At 46.4% G+C, this 19073-nt stretch overlaps 1 protein-coding gene across 1 annotated transcript; it reads left to right on the plus strand.

Annotated features, from left to right (window-relative positions):
- Positions 1 to 1487: 1487 nt before the first annotated feature.
- Positions 1488 to 2980, plus strand: FGF21 (fibroblast growth factor 21; the record flags this gene model as incomplete). Its single annotated transcript, XM_079723853.1, has 3 exons — positions 1488 to 1719; positions 1842 to 1945; positions 2690 to 2980. 3 exons carry the CDS (start codon positions 1488 to 1490, stop codon positions 2978 to 2980), a joined length of 627 nt encoding a protein of 208 aa, XP_079579979.1.
- Between the last annotated feature and the right edge of the window lie 16093 nt (positions 2981 to 19073).

Genomic DNA, 19073 nt, shown 5'->3' on the forward strand with positions numbered 1-19073 from the left:
CGTGAGAGCCTCTGGCGGGAACGTGTCCCCGCGCCCACCGGGGGCCGCCGATCCCCCCTCCGCCCCAACCACCCGCAAATTCGAGAGTCCCGGCTCCCAGTCTCTCCTTCTGAGGGAATCCTAGCGTCCGGCACCTGACTGCTGCTTTCTAGAAGGGAACGTCCCGCCTCTCCCGAGGACGGGAACGGAGAAAGCAGAAGTGGAAGAGAAACTCTCTTCCACAGAGGCCGAGGCAGACCCGGCTAGGAGCAAAAGCCTCCCTCTTCTGCAGACCTGAGGCGGTTTCCCTCCACCGAGGCTTTTCCCCACCAACCCCCAGCCTGGCCCGAGCGGCCTGACCATTACCATTCAAGAAAGCAAAGACCCAGGAATTGGACTTGACTCTCTAGAGATCTGATCATAATTTCTCCAGACCCAGGACTCCCAGCCCCCAGCCCCCTCCTCAGAATGAGAAGTCCGGGCCTCCAGTCACCCGCCGCCTTCAGACCTGGTGTTCAGACTCTTGCACGCTTAGGTTCCAGGAAATTGCCCAACCCCTCATTCCCTTTGGGATCTTGGGTCTAACTTCTCCCTCCTGAGCCTGCGTCAGTTGTCAACTCTGAGTCAAAGATTCTCACCCTCCTCCCACTTCCCCAGGCTATTTTGAGGGCACCGGTCTGATCTTGGTTAGCTTCTCTGGTGAAAGAAACATCAGGATTGCATCAGGGTCCGGGAGGAGGAGGCTGGGATGTTTGGTGTATGAGCGCCTGGGCTGGGATTTGTGAGTAGGTTGGTTTGAAGCTCCCACACCAGGACTCCTGTGTCCTTGAGGAGGACGCTTAGATCATGTGGCACTTGCTGCTTTCTTGATGACCAAGGAACCTCAGTGTCTGACCCCCAGAAACCCAGAAAGTCAGGTGAGACGCAGAAATGCCAGTTGTGGGACACAATCTGCATCAGTCAGGCAGAGAGGTGGATCCCAGCCCCCTTCCTGCTCAGACTCAGGAGTCCAGGCCCCCAGCCTCCTGCTTCTTCAGACCCACAAGTCTGAAACCCCAGCTTCCTCCTCCCTCAGACCAAACAGTCTGGGCCCCCAGCCCCTTTCACTCAGGTCCCACTTCATCACATTTCTATCCCCCTGATGTCTCAGACCCAGGAGCCCAGGGCCCCAGCTGGAAGGACCCCTGATTGCATCATCCGTTCAGGCTGACCTGGCCACCGTGGAATTCTAGCATCTGCCATGTGGGTCAAATATCAAGGGTCAAGCGTCGGGAAGGTGATTGGGCGGGTCTGTCTGGATATAAATTCTGGAGCATCTGCATTCTTCCCAAGAGATTTGGGTGTCCTGTCAGCTGTGAATCTACGTGCAAGAGGACCCAGGCATTTCAGCTACCAGAGAAGCCATCGTGAATCTGCTCTCCCCGACACCCAGGCTCTGAAACAGAATCTAGACCATTCAGGTCTTCAAAGCCCAGACCCCATACCTCACTTGAGGACGTGAACCATTGATGGGCTGGGACAGGGTCAAATTCGAGCACCTGGGACTGTGGGTCCCTGTGCTAGCTGTCCTGCTGGGAGCCTGCCAGGCACATCCCATTGCTGACTCCAGCCCCGTCCTCCAATTTGGGGGCCAAGTCCGCCAGCGATACCTCTACACGGATGACGCCCAGGAGACGGAGGCCCACCTGGAGATCAGGGCCGATGGCACAGTGGTGGGGACGGCCCACCAGAGCCCCGAAAGTGAGTGTAGGGGTAGGGCCTGGTCCTGAGGGAGGAGAGAATTGGGGCCTGGCCTCCTGGCTCTGAGGGAGGAGAGGGATGGGCAAAGGCCTTCTGAGTCCCTAATCACTTTCTCCTCTCAGGTCTTCTGGAGCTGAAAGCCCTAAAGCCAGGGGTCATTCAAATCTTGGGAGTTAAAACATCCAGGTTCCTGTGCCAGGGGCCAGAGGGGAGGCTGTATGGATCGGTGAGTTCCCAGGACCCCTGTCCGTGCGCTCCACCCTTCCTCTCCCCACCCTCACAGGCTGGGGGACCATGTTTTGCACCTTTGACCTTGGCCAGGCTTGGCTCGATGCTCTCTGAATGCCCCGACGTCGCCACAATCCCTGGAGGGGGCAGCTGTTGTCATCCATGTTCACAAGAAGAGGAAACTGAGGCTCAGGCAGGGCCACCACCAGCCCCAAGTCACAAAGCCTGTGAATGACAGAATGACCTGGGAGACCGAGTCTTGTGACTCGTAACCCGTGCTGACCACACAGGCTCCTACAGGCCTGACTCATGCTGGGTGCAGGTTCACTCTGGGAATCGATGGCCTGTAAAGTGAACATGACCTTGGGTGCTAGCCAGATGCCCCTGCCAGGACTTAGAGAGCCTCCACTGATCCCTGGGCTGGAATATTCTTCTCTGTGAAGTGAGGGCAAGGAGGTGAGCCTGGCGGGACTGCCTAGGGGTAAAGGAAGAGCCTGCTTCTGTGGTTTTGAGGAAGGGGCTGGGGACCTGGACTCTGCATCTGAGGAAGGAGTGGGTTCCCCCAGCTCCCCAGGAGTCCCGGGACTCCCACATCCTGTTGGAGGACAGGACTCTGTGGTCTGAAAGGAGAAAGAGCTGGGGGCCTGCACCCCTGAGTCTGGGAGAGGATGGAGCTGGGGTTCCTGCAGGAGGAAGGTGTACAGGAATCCCACGTCTCTGATCTTTGTTCTCATCCCCTCAGCTCCACTTCGACCCCCGGGCCTGCAGCTTCCGGGAGCTGCTTCTTGAGGATGGATACAACATTTACCAGTCTGAGGCTCTTGGCCTTCCACTCCGCCTGCCCCCGCACCGCTCCTCCAACTGGGACCTGGCCCCCCGGGGACCTGCTCGCTTCCTGCCACTGCCAGGCTTCCTCCCGGCACCCCTGGAGCCTCCAGGGATCTTGGCCCCCGAGCCTCCCGACGTGGGTTCCTCGGACCCCTTGAGCATGGTGGGACCTTCACATGGCCGAAGCCCCAGCTACACTTCCTGAAGCCACAGGCTGTTTATTACTGAGTCTCCTCTTTATTTATTGTATTATTTATCTTATTTATTTTCTTTTTTTTCTTACTTGAAATAATAAAGAGTCTGAGAGGAGGATCAGAGTGAGCACATGTGTTTGAGGGAGGAAATGGGGTCAGCTTCCTTGTCTCTCCTTGCCCCCCACATTGCCACAAGGCTGTGGGAAGGTCCCAGCCTTTCTGCCCCCTTCCCCTAGCCAGCCCTCAGATTTCTGCTCCACTAAGGTGTTCCCAGGGACTCTGGACTATCCCTGCCCTTTGACAGGACAGGACTTGTTATTCTCCCCCTACGCCTCCCCCTGTTCCCAACCTTGTGTTAGTGTTGTGGAACTATTTCTCTGAGATAACTCAATAACGGGGGACATTTAAAAAAATGACACAGCAGACCCACAGCCTCATGGGAAATGTAGTTTTCTGGGTTCATTGAGCACTAGGAATGGAAAGACATCTTGGTCCTCAGGGCTGGGGCAAGGACTGTTGGATTCTGGGGGTGTAGTTGGTTCTAGGAACACACTCTTGGGTCCTGAGGGATCAGTGGGCTGGACATCTGGACACCTGGATCCTGGAGAACAGGGGAATAAGAACCTGGGCACCCTGGTCTGAGAGAGGAGGGGCTGAAGATTGGGAGTCCTGGGTCTCAGGAAAAGGACCTGAGAATCTGAATGCTTCCATCCAGGTGCTTATGGACTTTGGAGTGTAATGACTGTCACAGAATCCAATCTCAGTGAGCACGTTGCCCATCTTCCTCCCTTTCCACAACTTAGATTTCCATATTGCTCTTCAAGTTATTTCCTGGTTAGGAAAGATTTGAAGTCAAAGATTTAGACTACATTTCACAGGGGTGGGTCAGCTTTGGCTGGACCCCAGGTGTCTGACTGACCACTGCAGCCTCACAGGAGGTGTGGTCTCAAGCCCTTGATCTAAATTCCAAGGTCCAAGTGAGAGGAACATCTCAGTCAAAAGGAAGATAAGTGTGGGTCCCAGAAGGTCATGGGAGGGATTCAATGCCTGGAGAAAATGAAGGTCTGTGTCTTGTAGAAAATACAGTTTCCCACTCTGATGGAACCAGACTGGCTCAGTCAGGGGAGAGTTCTCACTGGAAACAGAATCTGAAACGCCACAAGGGGGTGGGGACCCAGAGAGAGGGAATCAGACAGGGAACCTGCGAAATGTGTTCAAACGAGCACCTGTCACTCTGTCTGAGCACTTTGAGCTCCCGACGTGTAGAGCCTCCTTTCTGGTAGAAGCAGGTTAGTGTTCCCTTGTCCAAAGACCATCCTCTGAGGTTGCTGCCTGGCATAGGGCTGCTGACCTTCCTCAGGATCCACCTCCTCATCTCCAAATGCTTCTAGACTTGACTCCCGGCAGCCTCCACTGGGTGAGGTACAAAGTGTGATCACTGAGGAACTATGACACGCACCAAAAGAATTACAAGATCTTCCCCTTGAAATGGACAGCAAACTGGGCAGCCAGTCCGGGAAGGGGAGCTGGTAGATGAATTGATTGACAAAGATTCCAGATTCCAGAGTGAGCTCTAGGGGCTGGGGGGTGGCCCTCGTTGGCTCTTTCGTTGGCTGGAACCTGCACCCCAGTGGTCTAAACTTGAGATGCTGTAGAGTGGCAGTTCTCAAAGCGTGGCCCCAAACCAGCAGCATTAGCATCACCCGGGAACTTGTTAGAAATGCACGTTCTGGAGCCCAGGCCTATTGAATCCAAAATTCTGGGAGAAAGGCTAATTCATAGGGACAGAAATCAGATTAGTGGCTGCCACCAACTGGTGGGAGAATGGAATGAGGATTTATTAGTTTCCTAGGGCTGCGGTAAGAAAGTACCACAAACTACAGGGCTGAAAAATAACAGAAGTTTGTTCTCTCACAGTTCTGGAGGCTAGAAGTCTGAAATCAAGGTGTCAACAGGGCAATGCCTTCTCTAAAGGCTCTAGGGGAAGATCCTTCCTTGCTTCTTCCCAGCTTCTGGTGGTTGCCGACAATTCTTGGCATCTCTCGGCTTGTAGACACATCACTCCTATCTCTGCCTCCATCTTCACATGGCCTTCTCCCCGAGTGTCTGTTTCTTCTTACGAGGGTACCACTCTAACCCAGCATGACCTCATATTAACTTGATAAAGACCCTATTTCCAAATACGGCCACATTCACTGGTTCCAGGGGACGGGCATTTCCAGGGGATGCTATTTAACTCAGTACACATCTCTATATGCAGTTGCCACAATCCATCTTCTCTTGCTCACATGTAAGTAATTGAGGAATTTGTTTGGTAGGGAGTGGGGTGACCAGGATAGCTTTCCTAGCCTCATCATTCTCATAGTTCACTCTCTGCTGCTTCCATACAGTATGAAAAAATACAACCTCTCAGCATAGCCACATTGCCAATATTTCAGAGAGAGATCTACCTCCTCTGTTTACTTGCCCCCCAGTACCTGAACCTTTTCTCTCCTTTACCCCCAGAGTTCCTGCCAAAATCAATCTGCGTTTTGCTTCCATTCGTTTTCACAAGAATAGAGCTTTGTCCAACCACTAAAAAGAAAGGATAATTCTGTAACGTGATAGATGCTAATTATCACTACAATAGCAATCATAATACCATATATAAATGTATCAAATTAACATGCTGTATACCTTAAATTTATACAATGTTATCTGTCAATAGATTTCAATAATAATTTTTTTTAAGTATGGAGTTTTGTTCTTCCAAAAGAGAGATTCCGTTGAGTAATTCTGAGATCTCTGAGGAGGACCCAGACCACCCCAGCACACCCCAACTACTAATTGGAGCCTGTGAAGCTTCACACACACACAAACACACACACAATTTTTAAAATATTTATTTATTATTATGATGATTATGATTATTTTTGGCTGCTTTGGGTCTCAGTTGCGGCATGTGGGATCTTTCATTGCGGTGCGTGGGCTCTTTGTTGCACCGTGCAAGCTTCTCTCTCTAGTTGTGTCGCGCAGGCTCCAGAGTGCATGGGCTCAGTGGTTGCGCTGCCTGGGCTTAGTTGCCTCAAAGCATGTGGGATCTTAGTTCCCCAACCAGGGATCGAACCAGCGTGCCCTGTGTTGCAAGACAGATTCTTAACCACTGGGCCACAAGGGAAGTCCCACCCCCCCAATATACACACACACACACACACACACACACACACCATTTGCTGCTGTTGTTCTCAGATTATCTCACCAAGTCCTCAGCTATGAGGGCAACCTCTCCTCTAGAGGTGAGGACTGGTGGGAAGTTTCCAATCTTCATAGCACTTTTTTTTTTTTTTTTTTTGCGGTACACGGGCCTCTCGCTGTTGTGGTCTCTCCCGTTGCGGAGCACAGGCTCTGGACGCGCAGGCTCAGTGGCCATGGCCCACGGGCCCAGCTGCTCTGCGTCATGTGGGATCTTCCCGGACCGGGGCACGAACCCGTGTCCCCCGCATCAGCAGGCGGACCCTCAACCACTGCGCCACCAGGGAAGCCCCATAGCACTTTTGCTCGTTTCCTTTTCTTCCTGTACTGGCCCTGGTTTGGCCTCACCCACTCATATTTCAGGGTTCATGGGGCTCCACTGTCGGCTGGTTTTGTAAAGCATTGTTTGTGAGCTCCTACTATCCAACTGGGTCTCCGGGTGGGGAGGGGTGGAATTTGGGAAGATTAAGAAACTCTGCTGCCTAAACTGAATCTAATCACAAGGAAACATCAAACAAATTCCAGTGGACAACCGACAACCGTCTGCAAAACAACCGGCCTCGACTCTTGGAAAATGTCAAGGTCAAGCAAAAGATGGGGAAAATATGTATATAAACAGAGACCAGAGTCAGCACAAGGAAATGCAGTTCATTGAGTAATCCAGGTGATACCCTGGATATTAACAAGACACTTGATGAAATTTGAATGAGTTCTGAACTTTAGATAGTAGTCATTTATCTATGTTAAAATTTTCTGGGTTTGATCTCTGTACTGCGGTTATTAAATAGAATGTCCTTGTTCTTAGCAAATACATACTGAAGTATTTCGGGACAAAGGGGCATGGTATCTCCAATGCTTTCTCAAATATTTCTGGAAAGGTAAATACATGATAATATATAGACATAGAGGGTGAATGAGAAAGCAAAAGGGGGCGGGAATAGCGATAATCGGGGTGCCTAGTTAAGGATACATGGAGTTCTTTGTACAAATCTCTTTTTTAAAAAAATAAATTTATTTATTTATTTTTATTTTTGGCAGTGTTGGGTCTTGGTTGCTGTGCACGGGCTTTCTCTATTTGCGGCGAGCGGGGGCTACTCTTCGTTGTGGTGTGTGGGCTTCTCATGTGGTGGCTTCTCTTGTTGCGGAGCACGGGCTCTAGGCGCACGGGCTTCAGTAGTTGTGGCACACGGGCTTAGTGGCTCCGTGGCATGTGGGATCTTCCCGGACCAGGGATCGAATCCGTGTCCCCTGCATTGTCAGGCAGATTCTTAACCACTGCGCCACCAGGGAAATCCCTACAAGTCTTTTTTTTAATTGAGGTATAGTTGATGTACAATATTATATAAGTTGCTGGTGTACACCATAGTCATTTATCATTATAAAATATTAGCTGTATTCCCTGTGTTATACAATATATCTTTGTAGGTTATATATTGTATACATAGTAGTTTGTACCCCTTAATCCCCTGCACCTACCTTGCTCTTTGTATGAGTCTTGAAACTTTCCATAAATTCAAAATTATATCAGGCAAAAGTTACTCCTGCCCCAAAGAAATCCATGCTCCAGCCCCTACTGCTATCTTGCCTCTTTCCAAACATCCTTCAAAATGCATCAATGAGCTTCTAAGAAGAAAGGGAAAGCTCCAGGTCCTCTCCCCATCCCACCCATGAAAGAAAGAAAGAAAGATTGAAAGGAGGGAAGGAAGGAAGGGAGAAAGAGAAAAGAAAAAAGAAAGAAAGAAGGAAGGGAGAAAGAAAGAAAGAGAAAGAGAAAAGGAAGGAAGGAAGACAAAAAGGAAGGAAGGAAGAGAGAGGGAGAAAGAATTAGAAAAGAAAAAAGAAAGAAAGAAGGAAGAGAGAGAAATAAAGAAAGAAAGAGAGAAAAGAAAGAGAAAGAGGGCTTCCCTGGTGGCGCAGTGGTTGAGAGTCCACCTGCCGATGCAGGGGACACGGGTTCGTGCCCCGGTCCGGGAAGATCCCACATGCCGCGGAGCGGCTGAGCCCGTGAGCCATGGCCGCTGAGCCTGCATGTCCAGAGCCTGCGCTCCGCAACGGGAGAGACCCGCGTATGGCAAAGAAAAAAAAAAAGAAGAAAGAGAAAGAAAGAAAGGGAGAAAGAAAAGGAAGGAAGAGAGAAAGAAAGGAAAGGAAAGAAAGGAAGGAAGGAAGGAAGAAAGGGGGAGGGAGGGAGGAAGGAGGGAAGAAAAGGAAAGGAAAGACGGTGAAGGCAAAAGTGAGAGAAAAGGAAGAGACAGAAGGGGAAAAGAAACATAAGGAATAAGTGAAACTCCAAGTGGAAAGTGTGAATCACCACGCGGCTTCCTGGAATCTGCTGATTCTGTGATAGGGACACATTTTCAAGGCGAAGCTTAAAGGGCCACAACTTCAATGAAAGGCTGGTGTTTGAAATCCCACCAACCCACATACAGTGGAATGTTATTCAACCTTGAAAAGGAAGGAAATTCTGAAGCATGTTAACATGGATGTATCTTGAAAACATTTTGCTAAATGAAAGAAGCCAGACACACGAGGATAGATACTGTATGATTCCACTGATCAGAGGTACCTAGAATAGGCAAATTCATAGAAACAGGAAGTAGAATGGTGGTGGCCAGGGGAAGGGGGGAATGGGGAGTTGTTACTTCATGGGTACAGAGTTCCAGAGTGAGGTGATGAAAAAGTTCTGGAGATGGATGATGGGGGTGGTTGCATAACAATCTGCATGTACTTAATGCCACTTGTAAGTAGTTAAAATGGTCAGCTTTACATTATGTGTATGTCGTCACAATTTTTTTGTTTTGCCATACTGCACAGCTTGTGGGTTCTCAGTTCCCCAACCAGGGATTGAACCTGGGCCATGGCAGTGAAAGCCTGGAATCCTAACCACTAGGCCACCAGGGAACTCCCATCACATTTTTTTTTTTAAAAATCCACCAAACTACACTAAGAAAAGTTCAAGATTTTCCTGTTTCCATTTGGGGTCTCAATGGAAGAAACATGGTTCTCTATTGAAAACTGTGTCACCACCAGACCAGTCTCACATGGAAGGGGTATAAAATCAAACTCAGTGGTGGAGGCGCTCCCAAGATTAGAAATTAATAGTATCGATATTGGGCTAGTGATAGCTCTAGGGCTTCTGGCTAAAGCAAAGCAAAGCAAAGCAAAGCTTCTCTGGAGAGATGCTACTCAACTACATCATAGAGGAAGTCTTGAAAGAGCTCATAATCCAAAGTCACCAAATACACAAGGGAACTAGGCACATGGTAGATGCCATCAAATGTACTGAATGACAAGGCTAGAGAGGCTCGCCCCACCCCGTCTTGCAATAACTTTAAAGGGTAGAGCCATGAGAGGAAAATGACTGTTCAAGATCTTTTTTTATAAAATTATTATCTAATACGTACAAAATGCAATTTACCATCTGAACCATTTTCAAGTGTACAGTTCATTAGTATTGAGTATATTACCATTAGGATGCAAACAATCCCCAGAACTTTTACTTTTATTATTTATTTATTTATTTACTTATTTGCGGTACACAGGCCTCTCACTGTTGTGGCCTCTCCCATTGCGGAGCACAGGCTCCGGACGCCCAGGCTCAACAGCCATGGCTCACGGGCCTAGTCGCTCCGCGGCATGTGGGATCTTCCCGGACCGGGGCATGAACCCGCGTCCCCTGCATCGGCAGGCGGACTCTCAACCACTGCGCCACCAGGGAAGCCCCCCCAGAACTTTTTCATCTTGCAAAACTGAACCTCTGTACCCATTAATCAATGACTCCCCATTCCCCCCTCCTCCCAGCCCCTGGCCACCACCATTCTACTTCCTGCTTCTATGAATTTTGCTATTTTACATACCTAGTATAAGTGGAAACACACAGTACTTATTTTCTGAATGGCTTCTTTCACTTAGCAAGATGTTTTCATGGTTCACCGGTGTTGTAGCAGATGTCAGAATTTCCTTCCTTTTTGGCTGAATAATATGCCATTGTATGAATAGACCACATTTTGTTTATCCGTTCACCTATCAATGGACATTTAGGTTGCTTCCACATTTTGGCTATTGTGAAAAGTGCTGCTGTGAACATGAATGTACAAAGATCTCTTTTAAAAAACCCTGATATCCAGAATTGTATTGCTGGATCATATGGTAATTCAATTTTTAATCTTTCGAGGAATTGCCTGTGATGGTTAATTTTGTGGCTCAACCTGACTGGACTAAAGGATGCCCAGATAGCTGGTAAAACATTATTTCTGGGTGTGTCTGTGAGGGTATTTCTGGAAGGGATTAGCATTTGATTCAGTAGACTGAGTAAAGACATCCACCCTAATCAGTGTGAACGGGTGTCATCCAACCCATTGAGGGTCCAAATGGAACAAAAAGGCAAAGGAAGGGCAAATCCTCTCTAGCGCTTCTTGAACCAAAACATCCATCTTTTTGTACCCTTGGACATCAGAGCTCCTGGTTCTCAAGCCTTGAGATACCTAGCTCCCAGGTTTTCAGATCTTTGGCCTCAGAATGAGTTATACCACCTGCTTTCCTCCCCCCTCCAGCTTGTAGATAGGACACTGTGGGACTTAACCTCCACAGCTACGTGAGCCAATTCTTATAATAAAATCTCCATATACAGGGCTTCCCTGGTGGCGCAGTGGTTGAGAGTCCGCCTGCCAATGCAGGGGACACGGTTCGTGCCCCGGTCCAGGAAGATCCCACGTGCCGCGGAATGGCTAGGCCCGTGAGCCACGGCCGCTGAACTTGTGCGTCCGGAGCCTGTGCTCCGCAACGGGAGAGGCCACAACAGTGAGAGGCCTGCGTACCACAAAAAAAAAAAAAAAATCTCCATATACATATATATATATAGTATATATCATATATATACTATATGATACCTATATGGTATATATACTCTACACTGATGTATTTTAGCTGTGGAAGTAGTCAGCGAACATTTACAGGAAAGTTGGTTGTTTGAAAATTAACTAATTACCAAAAAAACCCAAATAGCTGTGAACATTTATGTAAGATGATAGTGTAGATTTGATTTGCATTTCCCTAATGATTAGTGATGTTGAGCATCTTTTCTTTTCTTTTTTCTTTTTTTTTTTAATGCAACGTGCTTTATTTATTTATTTATTTATTTATTTATGGCCATGCTACATGGCTTGCAGGATCTTAGTTCCCCAACTAGGTATCAAACCCGGGCCCCCTGAGTGAAAGTGCCAAGTCCTATCCACTGGACTGCCAGGGAATTCCCTTGAGCATCTTTTCACACATATATCTTATATATGTATATCATATAGATGTATATGTATATCTTATTTGGGGAAATGTCTATTCAAGTCCTTTGCCCATTTTTTAATTAGGTTGTTTGCTTTTTGTTGTTGAGTTGTAAAAGTTCATTCTGTATTCTGACTACTAACTCCTTATTAGATGTATGATTTGCAATGCCTATGCTTTTGCTGTCATAGTCAAGAAATTCTTGCTAAATCCATTGTCATGAAGATTTTCCCCTAAGAAAAGCTCTCTTCTAAGAGTTTTAGATTCTTGATTTAATTTTATTTATTTATTTATTGTTTGTTTGTTTTTGGCTGCATTGTGTCTTCGATGCTGCGCGTGGGCTTTCTCTAGTTGCAGCGAGCAGGGGGCTACTCTTGGTTGAGGTGTGCATGCTTCTCATTACAGTGGCTTCTCTTGTTGCAGAGCTGGGCTCTAGGGTGCATGGGCTTCAGTAGTTGTGGCATGCAGGCTCAGTAGTTGTGGCTGGCATGCTCTAGAGCGCAGGCTCAGTAGTTGTGGCGCCTGGGCTTCGTTGCTCCGCTGCATGTGGTATCTTCTCCACCCAGGGCTCGAACCGTGTCCCCTGAATTGGCAGGCGGATTCTTAACCACTGCGCCACCAAGGAAGTCCCTTGTGATGAGATCTTTTAACGTCAGAAGAGCTTTTGTGTTCAGGCACAAATATTCACAACTATTTAGTTTTTTGGTAATGATTAATTAATTTTCAAACAATCAACTTTCCTCTAAACATTCACTGACTACTTTGACAGCTAAAAATAGCAAGCCATGAGTTTCACGATTTCAGATTTCCCAAAACATTTGAACATAGATTGCAAATTTAATCAACAAACCACAAATCTGGGATCTCAGATTCCCTTAAATGAGTTAAGAACCTTGAAGAGAAGAAAAAGAGTAGGGACTTCCCTGGTGGTCCAGTGGCTGAGACTCCAGGCTCCCAATGCAGGGGGCTCAGGATCGACCCCTGGTCCGGGAACTAGATCCCACATGCATGCTGCAACTACGAGTTCACATGTTACACCAAAGATGCTGTGTGCCGGAACTAAGACCTGGTGCAACCTAAATAAATAAATATATTTTTTAAAAAGAGAGAGTTAGTGTAGCTTAAAATTTATTTTATAAAAGAAGAAAAAGAGTAATGCAGTCCTTTTTTTTTTTTTTTAATTAAAGCAAGTTTATTGAGAGAGATACGCATTCCATAGGCAGAATGCGGTCCCTCTCAGGAGGCAAGAGAGGCCCAGAGTAATACAGTCTGGATCATATTTTTTGCAAGTCTAATATAACAGATTCTCACAAATGCTTTAAATACCCTCAAAGACAGACAAGTAGGAGTACAATGATTATCACATGGATCGGTTTCCTTACAGTAAACTGGTTACAAATATATTTATATCATGGATATAAATTTGTCTCTTCAATACCTCGATTTTGATCAAAGATTTTGATTCAACAATCTTGATACTTACCTGTGATATTTCTTACCTACAAGAGAGTTAGCCTTTGCTCCTCTACCAGCTGAGTTAACAGTTTGACCATTTGATGGTTGAAGATTCAGGCCTGGGGTCCCTTCTAAATTGATTCTCATCAAGCTTGAGTTCCAGGACAATTAGACTTTGTTATGACCCCATGACTGCATGAGTTAGGAAATTGACTTGGGTGATCCTGATTTATTTCCCACGGCTGTTTGTTCAGAGTGTCATCGGTTTGTAGTACAGCCTGAAGAACATGTTTTAAGAGTCATATTATTTTATAAATTTATTTATTTTATTTTTGGCTGCGTTGGGTCTTCATTGCTACGGGCAGGCTTTCTCTAGTTGCGGAGAGCGGGGGCTACTCTTCGTTGCGGTGCGTGGGCTTCTCATTGCGGTGGTTTCTGTTGTTGCAGAGCACGGGCTCTAGGCGCATGGGCTTCAGTAGCTGTGGCTCGTGGGCTCAGTAGTTGTGGCACGCGGACTCAGTAGTTGTGGCACACGGGCTTAGTTGCCCCACGGCATGTGGGATCTTCCCGGACCAGGGCTCGAGCCCGAGTTACCTGCATTGGCAGGCGGATTCTTAACCACTGTGCCACCAGGGAAGTCCCAAGAATCATATCATTTTAATAGGCTATTATTTAGCACCTGTTTGTTCTGGAGCCTTCCCTGTTAAATGTGTGGAATATGTCCTCTTTATTTTGCTCACACGGTGAGCCTGTTTTCCCTCTGTTTGTTCTAGGGAGGCTGTGCTGCTGTCTCTGTAGTGTGAATCTCACCTTCCAACTCTGTGACCCCTTTTGACAACTAACCAGAGCGGCAGGGAGGACCTGGCAGGAGACAGGGAGCCAGGACGAGGGGCCAAGGAACTTCTTTTCCAGCTCCAGTCTGAATCTTGCCAGCAGCCACAGGCAACAAGGGCTCCTGCTGCTTTGGGCACTTCCAGCAACAGCCAGCTGCATGGCCTTGGCAGGGAGATTTCCAATTTCCTTGGACAGAGGTACCATCCCTCACAGGCCAGAGCACCTGCTGCCTGGACCCCCCTCCCCAGAGGTCTGAGTTCTACCCTGCAGAGAACACTCCGCCAAGCTCCTGCCTCCCCAGGGGTTTGAGCTGCTTCAGGTCACTCCTGACTCTACCTCAGAGGGCAAGTCTTGTTTACTCGTCCAGCCTCCCGACACGTGTGTAACCAATTCCCTTTAATGAACTCCCTGTATTTTAAATACCTGGAGTGGGGTTTCCCTGGTGGCACAGTGGTTAAGCATCCTCCTGCCAGTGCAGGGAACACGGGTTGGAGCCCTGGTCTGGGAAGATCCCGCATGCCGCAGAGCAACTAAGCCCGTGCACCACAACTACTGAGCCTCATGCCACAACTACTGAAGCCCACGTGCCTACTGCCTGTGCTCGGCAACAAGAGAAGCCACTGCAATGAGAAGCCCGTGCACCGCAATGAAAACCCAACGCAGCCAGAAGTAAAAAAATAAATTAAATGAATAAACAAATACCTGGGGTGGTTTCTGTTTTCCTCAGCAGACCAAGAAACTTGGTCTGGGTTTCAGTTCGATTGAAAGCCTTTGGTCAATTTTGAAATCACAGCTTATCTTTCTAATACAGCTTAAGACCTACAATATTAACTACTGTAAAATGAACATGCTCAAATGTCTAAAGACTTTTTTATTTTAAAGGGTTAGAAATGAAAAAAGCCAAGGCATTATTAAAAGACCAGGCAGGTGAGTTCCCTGATGGAGCAGTGGTTGGGAATCCACCTGCCAATGCAGGGGACACGGGTTCGAGCCCTGGTCCGGGAAGATCCCACATCCCGCAGAGAAACTAAGCCCGTGCGCCACAACTACTGAGTCCACGTGCCACAACTACTGAAGCCCACGCACCTAGAGCCTGTGCTCCACTACTAGAGAAGCCACCGCAATGAAGAGTAGTGCCCGTGCACCACATCCAAGAGTAGCTCCCGCTCGCCACAACTAGAGAAAACCTGTGCGCAGCAATGAAGACCAAACACAGTCAAAAATAAATAAATAAAATAGATAAATTTTTTTTTAAAGATGCATCCTTATTTCAGAGGTTAAAATGCGCCCCTTAGATCAGTGAAGCAGGGTATATCAGATATTCTGCCTGTTTGATTCATTTTGCCCTTTCATGGCATCCAAGCTAGCAGGTGGCTGCTTTACCTATGCAAGACTGAGTTGTAAATTAGAGCGTCAGTATTTTGAAATACTCAGCAGGAGAAAGTCCCACTGGGGTTAAAATCCATTTGCCTTTTCACAAGAACTGTCAACATTACTTTTGCCAATGAAAGAAAAGGGAAAGCTGTTAGGTTAATTTTTAAACTTTTTGTCCTGACATATAGCATAAATATTTACTACATAAATAAAACTGAAATGTATGGTAGATTAGTTTCCTAAAGTTGCTGGACCAAAGTATTATTAATTGGGTGCCTTAAAATAACAAGAAATTATTCTCTCACAGTTCTGGAGGCCGGAGGTCCAAAATCAGAATCCCCAGGTCGAAGTCAAGGTGTGGGGACTTCCCTGGCGGTCCAGTGGTTAAGACTCCGCGCTTCCACTGCAGGGGGAATGGGTTAAATCCCTGATGGGAGAACAAAGATCCCGCATGCCGCAGCACCATGCAGTGAGGCCAAAAAATTTTTTTAAAAAAAAGAAAGAAGGAAAGAAATCAAGGTGTGGGCAAGGCTATGCTCCCTCCAGAGGCTCTTAAGGGAGAATCTGTTCTTTACCTCCTCCAGCTTTTAATGGTTACCAGCAGTGCTTGGCTTGTGGCCACATGACTCCAATTTTCAAGGCCAGCATCTTCAAATCTCTCTCTGATCCATCTTTACATCACCTTCTCTTCTGTGTGTGTCAAATATTTCTCTGCCTCCCTCACATAAGGATACATGTAATCGCATTTAGGACCTGCCCAGATAACCTAAGATTATCACCCATCTCAAGATCACTAATTTAATCTGATTTGCAATAATCTTTTTTTGTTATATAAGGTAACATTTGCTGGTTCCAGGAATTAGGACTTGGATACCATTTACAAGGACATTTTTCAGCCTACCACATACAATTTAAGAAATAAGTATGAAGCAAACTCCTTAGCCACCACCACCCAGGTTAAGCAATAGAACATTGTCTCACCCAATTTCTTCCCACACACACTAGAGGAAAATTACTGTATAGTCTAATCATGAGAAAATATTAGACAGACTGAAACTGAAGGGCATTCCACAACATACCCAACCAATATCCTTCAAAACTGTCAAGGTCATGAAAGACAAGGGAAAACTGAAAACTCACAAATTGGAGGAAACTAAGGACATAGGACAATTATATTATATACAATGTAGCATCCTCAATGGGTCTTGGAACAGAAAAAGGACAATTGTAGAAAAATTGATGACATTCAAATAAAGCTTGTCATTTTGTTAATAGTATCATACTGTTAATTTCTGAGTTCTGATGAATACACCATTGTTATTAGTTTGTTTGCATTAAGGGAAGCTGGGTGAAGGGTATAGGAAGTTTCTGTACTAGCTCTGCAAATTTACTTAGTAAATATGAAGTTATTCCAAACTGAAAAGTTGATTTGTAAAAAAATCAGTACCCCACCAGAACGGAAAGAAAAAATGAAAAAAAAAAAAACACATACACAAAACCCTAAACTAAACTAAAAATATAAACTAAACTGAAAACACCAGATGTTTAGCCATTCATCTGTTGATGGACACTTAGTTTGTTTCCATATCTTGGCTATCGTACATAACGCTGCTATGAACTTCAGGGTGCATGTATCTTTTCAAATTAGTGTTTTTGTTTTTTGGGGATATATACCCAGGAGTGGAATTGCTGGGTCATAACATGGTTCTATTTTTAACTTTTTGAGAAGCCTCCATACCGTTTTCCAAAGTGGCTGCAACCTCCTGTGTACTTTAAATCCTCTCTAGATTACTTATAATACCTAATACAATGTAAATAGTTATAAATACCATGTAAATGCTGTGTTAATATTTGCCAGCACGCAGCAAATTCAAGTTTTCAATGAGCCCACTAATACAAAACAGCATGAAAAAAAATCTCACAAAACAGCGTTGAGTGAAAGAAGTCCTATTTTATTTCACTTTCGCCTCTCATACGTGGCTGGTAGGGGTGTGAATGAATACATCAGCAAATCCTGTTGGTCTGATCTTTGACCTGCACCCAGAATCCGATCACTTCCTGCCCCTGCCACAGTTACCAGCCTGGCTCTGCTGCCACCCCCGTCACCTGGACTCCTTCCATTTACAGAAGGTCAAGGTCCTTTTCTGCTCTGACCTCTTTCCTGGCTCTGGGCTCAGTCCTAGAAAAGCTTTCATGCTCACCGTGAGCTTACAAGACTCTGAAGAATCTGGCCCCATTCGTCTTCGCCCTCATATTCCACCCTCTCCTGGCTTGCTCACTCCGTTCCAGCCACACTAGCCTCCTCCAAGTTCCTGGGACACATATGGCACCCTCTAGACTTAGGGCCTTTGCACTGGCTGTTCTCTTGGCTTGGAATGTTCTTCCCCCCAAAAGTCCTCATGGCTCACCCCTCACCTGCTTCAGGTGGCCTCTCCAATGCCACTTTCTACAGGGAATGAGGTGATATTAGGGAATTATTAATTTCATTAGGTGTGGTAAAAGGATTTATAGCAGAGGAGAATGTCCTCATTGTTGGAAATACAAAGTGAAGCTGGAGGTGGAGGGAGTGAAAATGTGTGAAATGAATTCTAATCTGGTTCAACAAATATAGAAATATCAGACAGAAGAAGCAAATGTGGCAAATTGCTGAATGCTGGTGGTGGGTATAGGAGTGAACTGTACTATCTTTCTACTTTTCTGTACATTTGACATTTTTCGTAACAAAAAGGTTTTCTAAATGACACCTTAATGAGGCTTTTCCTGACCACAATATTTAAAATTATACTTCCAACACTCCATCATCTTTCCCTGCTTCATTTTTTTCCATAGCACTCATCTTTAACGTACATGCATATGAGTTGTATATACTTTATAATAAATATATACATTTAAATGTACAAACATATTATACTTCATGAAATATAAATGAACTTCATCATATAACACCTAAACATATTATACTTAATAGTATATAAGTATGTAAATGCTTACTAATATATAAATATAGACTTTATAATATACATATATATACTTTACAAGAAATATAAATATATAATATATAACTATACTTATATAAATATACAATAGAAAGTATATAATCTGTAATAGTAATTTTACCAACGTGTGGTATTTACTCTTGTCCCCTGCTGGATCTCCAATCCCAGCCTAAGGGCCTGGCACAGAGTAAGCTCTTAAACAACATTTGTGGCATGAATTAATTCCTCTTCCCGGGCCTCAGGAGCAGGATCAAAGTTCCCTGGGAGCAGGTGGTTGATCACCTGGGATCCTAGGGTGCCCGGAGGGCAAGGCCGCATTTCCTCTGCTCTGTGTGTGTCTAGCTGGGCCCCACCAACTTTTAGTGCCCTGGTGCTCCCGGTCGCTGCCTGGTCCCGGACAGTGTGACAGGCACAATTGTCCTATTTAATCTCCCAACAAGCCCATGAGCGAAGTGCTATTATTTTTCCCATTTTATAGATGGGGAAACTGAGGCTCAGAGAGGGGGTCACTTTGCCCAAATCCACACAGCTAGAAAACGGAAGAGTTCAGATTTTAACCCATAGTCTAGCCGCGAAGTCCACGTTCTTAACCACTAAACCTTACTTCCTGGGGAGGGCGCGCGGAGGGGTGTGGGTTAACTCTAACGTGCTTTGCACCCTCTTGCCTTTAATAAATTTAGTTTCTTGGAAGAAACATTTCCTGGCCCCTGGGATTTGAATGTGTGTGGAGAGGGATCCCATTAACCCTCCCTGGCTGCTTGGCCTGTCCACGTCCCAATAACGAAGGTCCAATGTCAGCATCCGCAGATTTCCACCGACCCAGAGCCGCGACCTGAGGCCTAAGCCTAGCGACCACTGACGTCATGAGATTTCAGCCACCCGATTGGCTACGCCTTCTGCCCGCATCAACTGAGAAATTGGCAGGGTGGACTGGAAT

This window comes from Hyperoodon ampullatus (genome assembly GCF_949752795.1).
Source record: "Hyperoodon ampullatus genome assembly, chromosome: 18".
Taxonomy (NCBI): Eukaryota; Metazoa; Chordata; class Mammalia; order Artiodactyla; family Ziphiidae; genus Hyperoodon; species Hyperoodon ampullatus.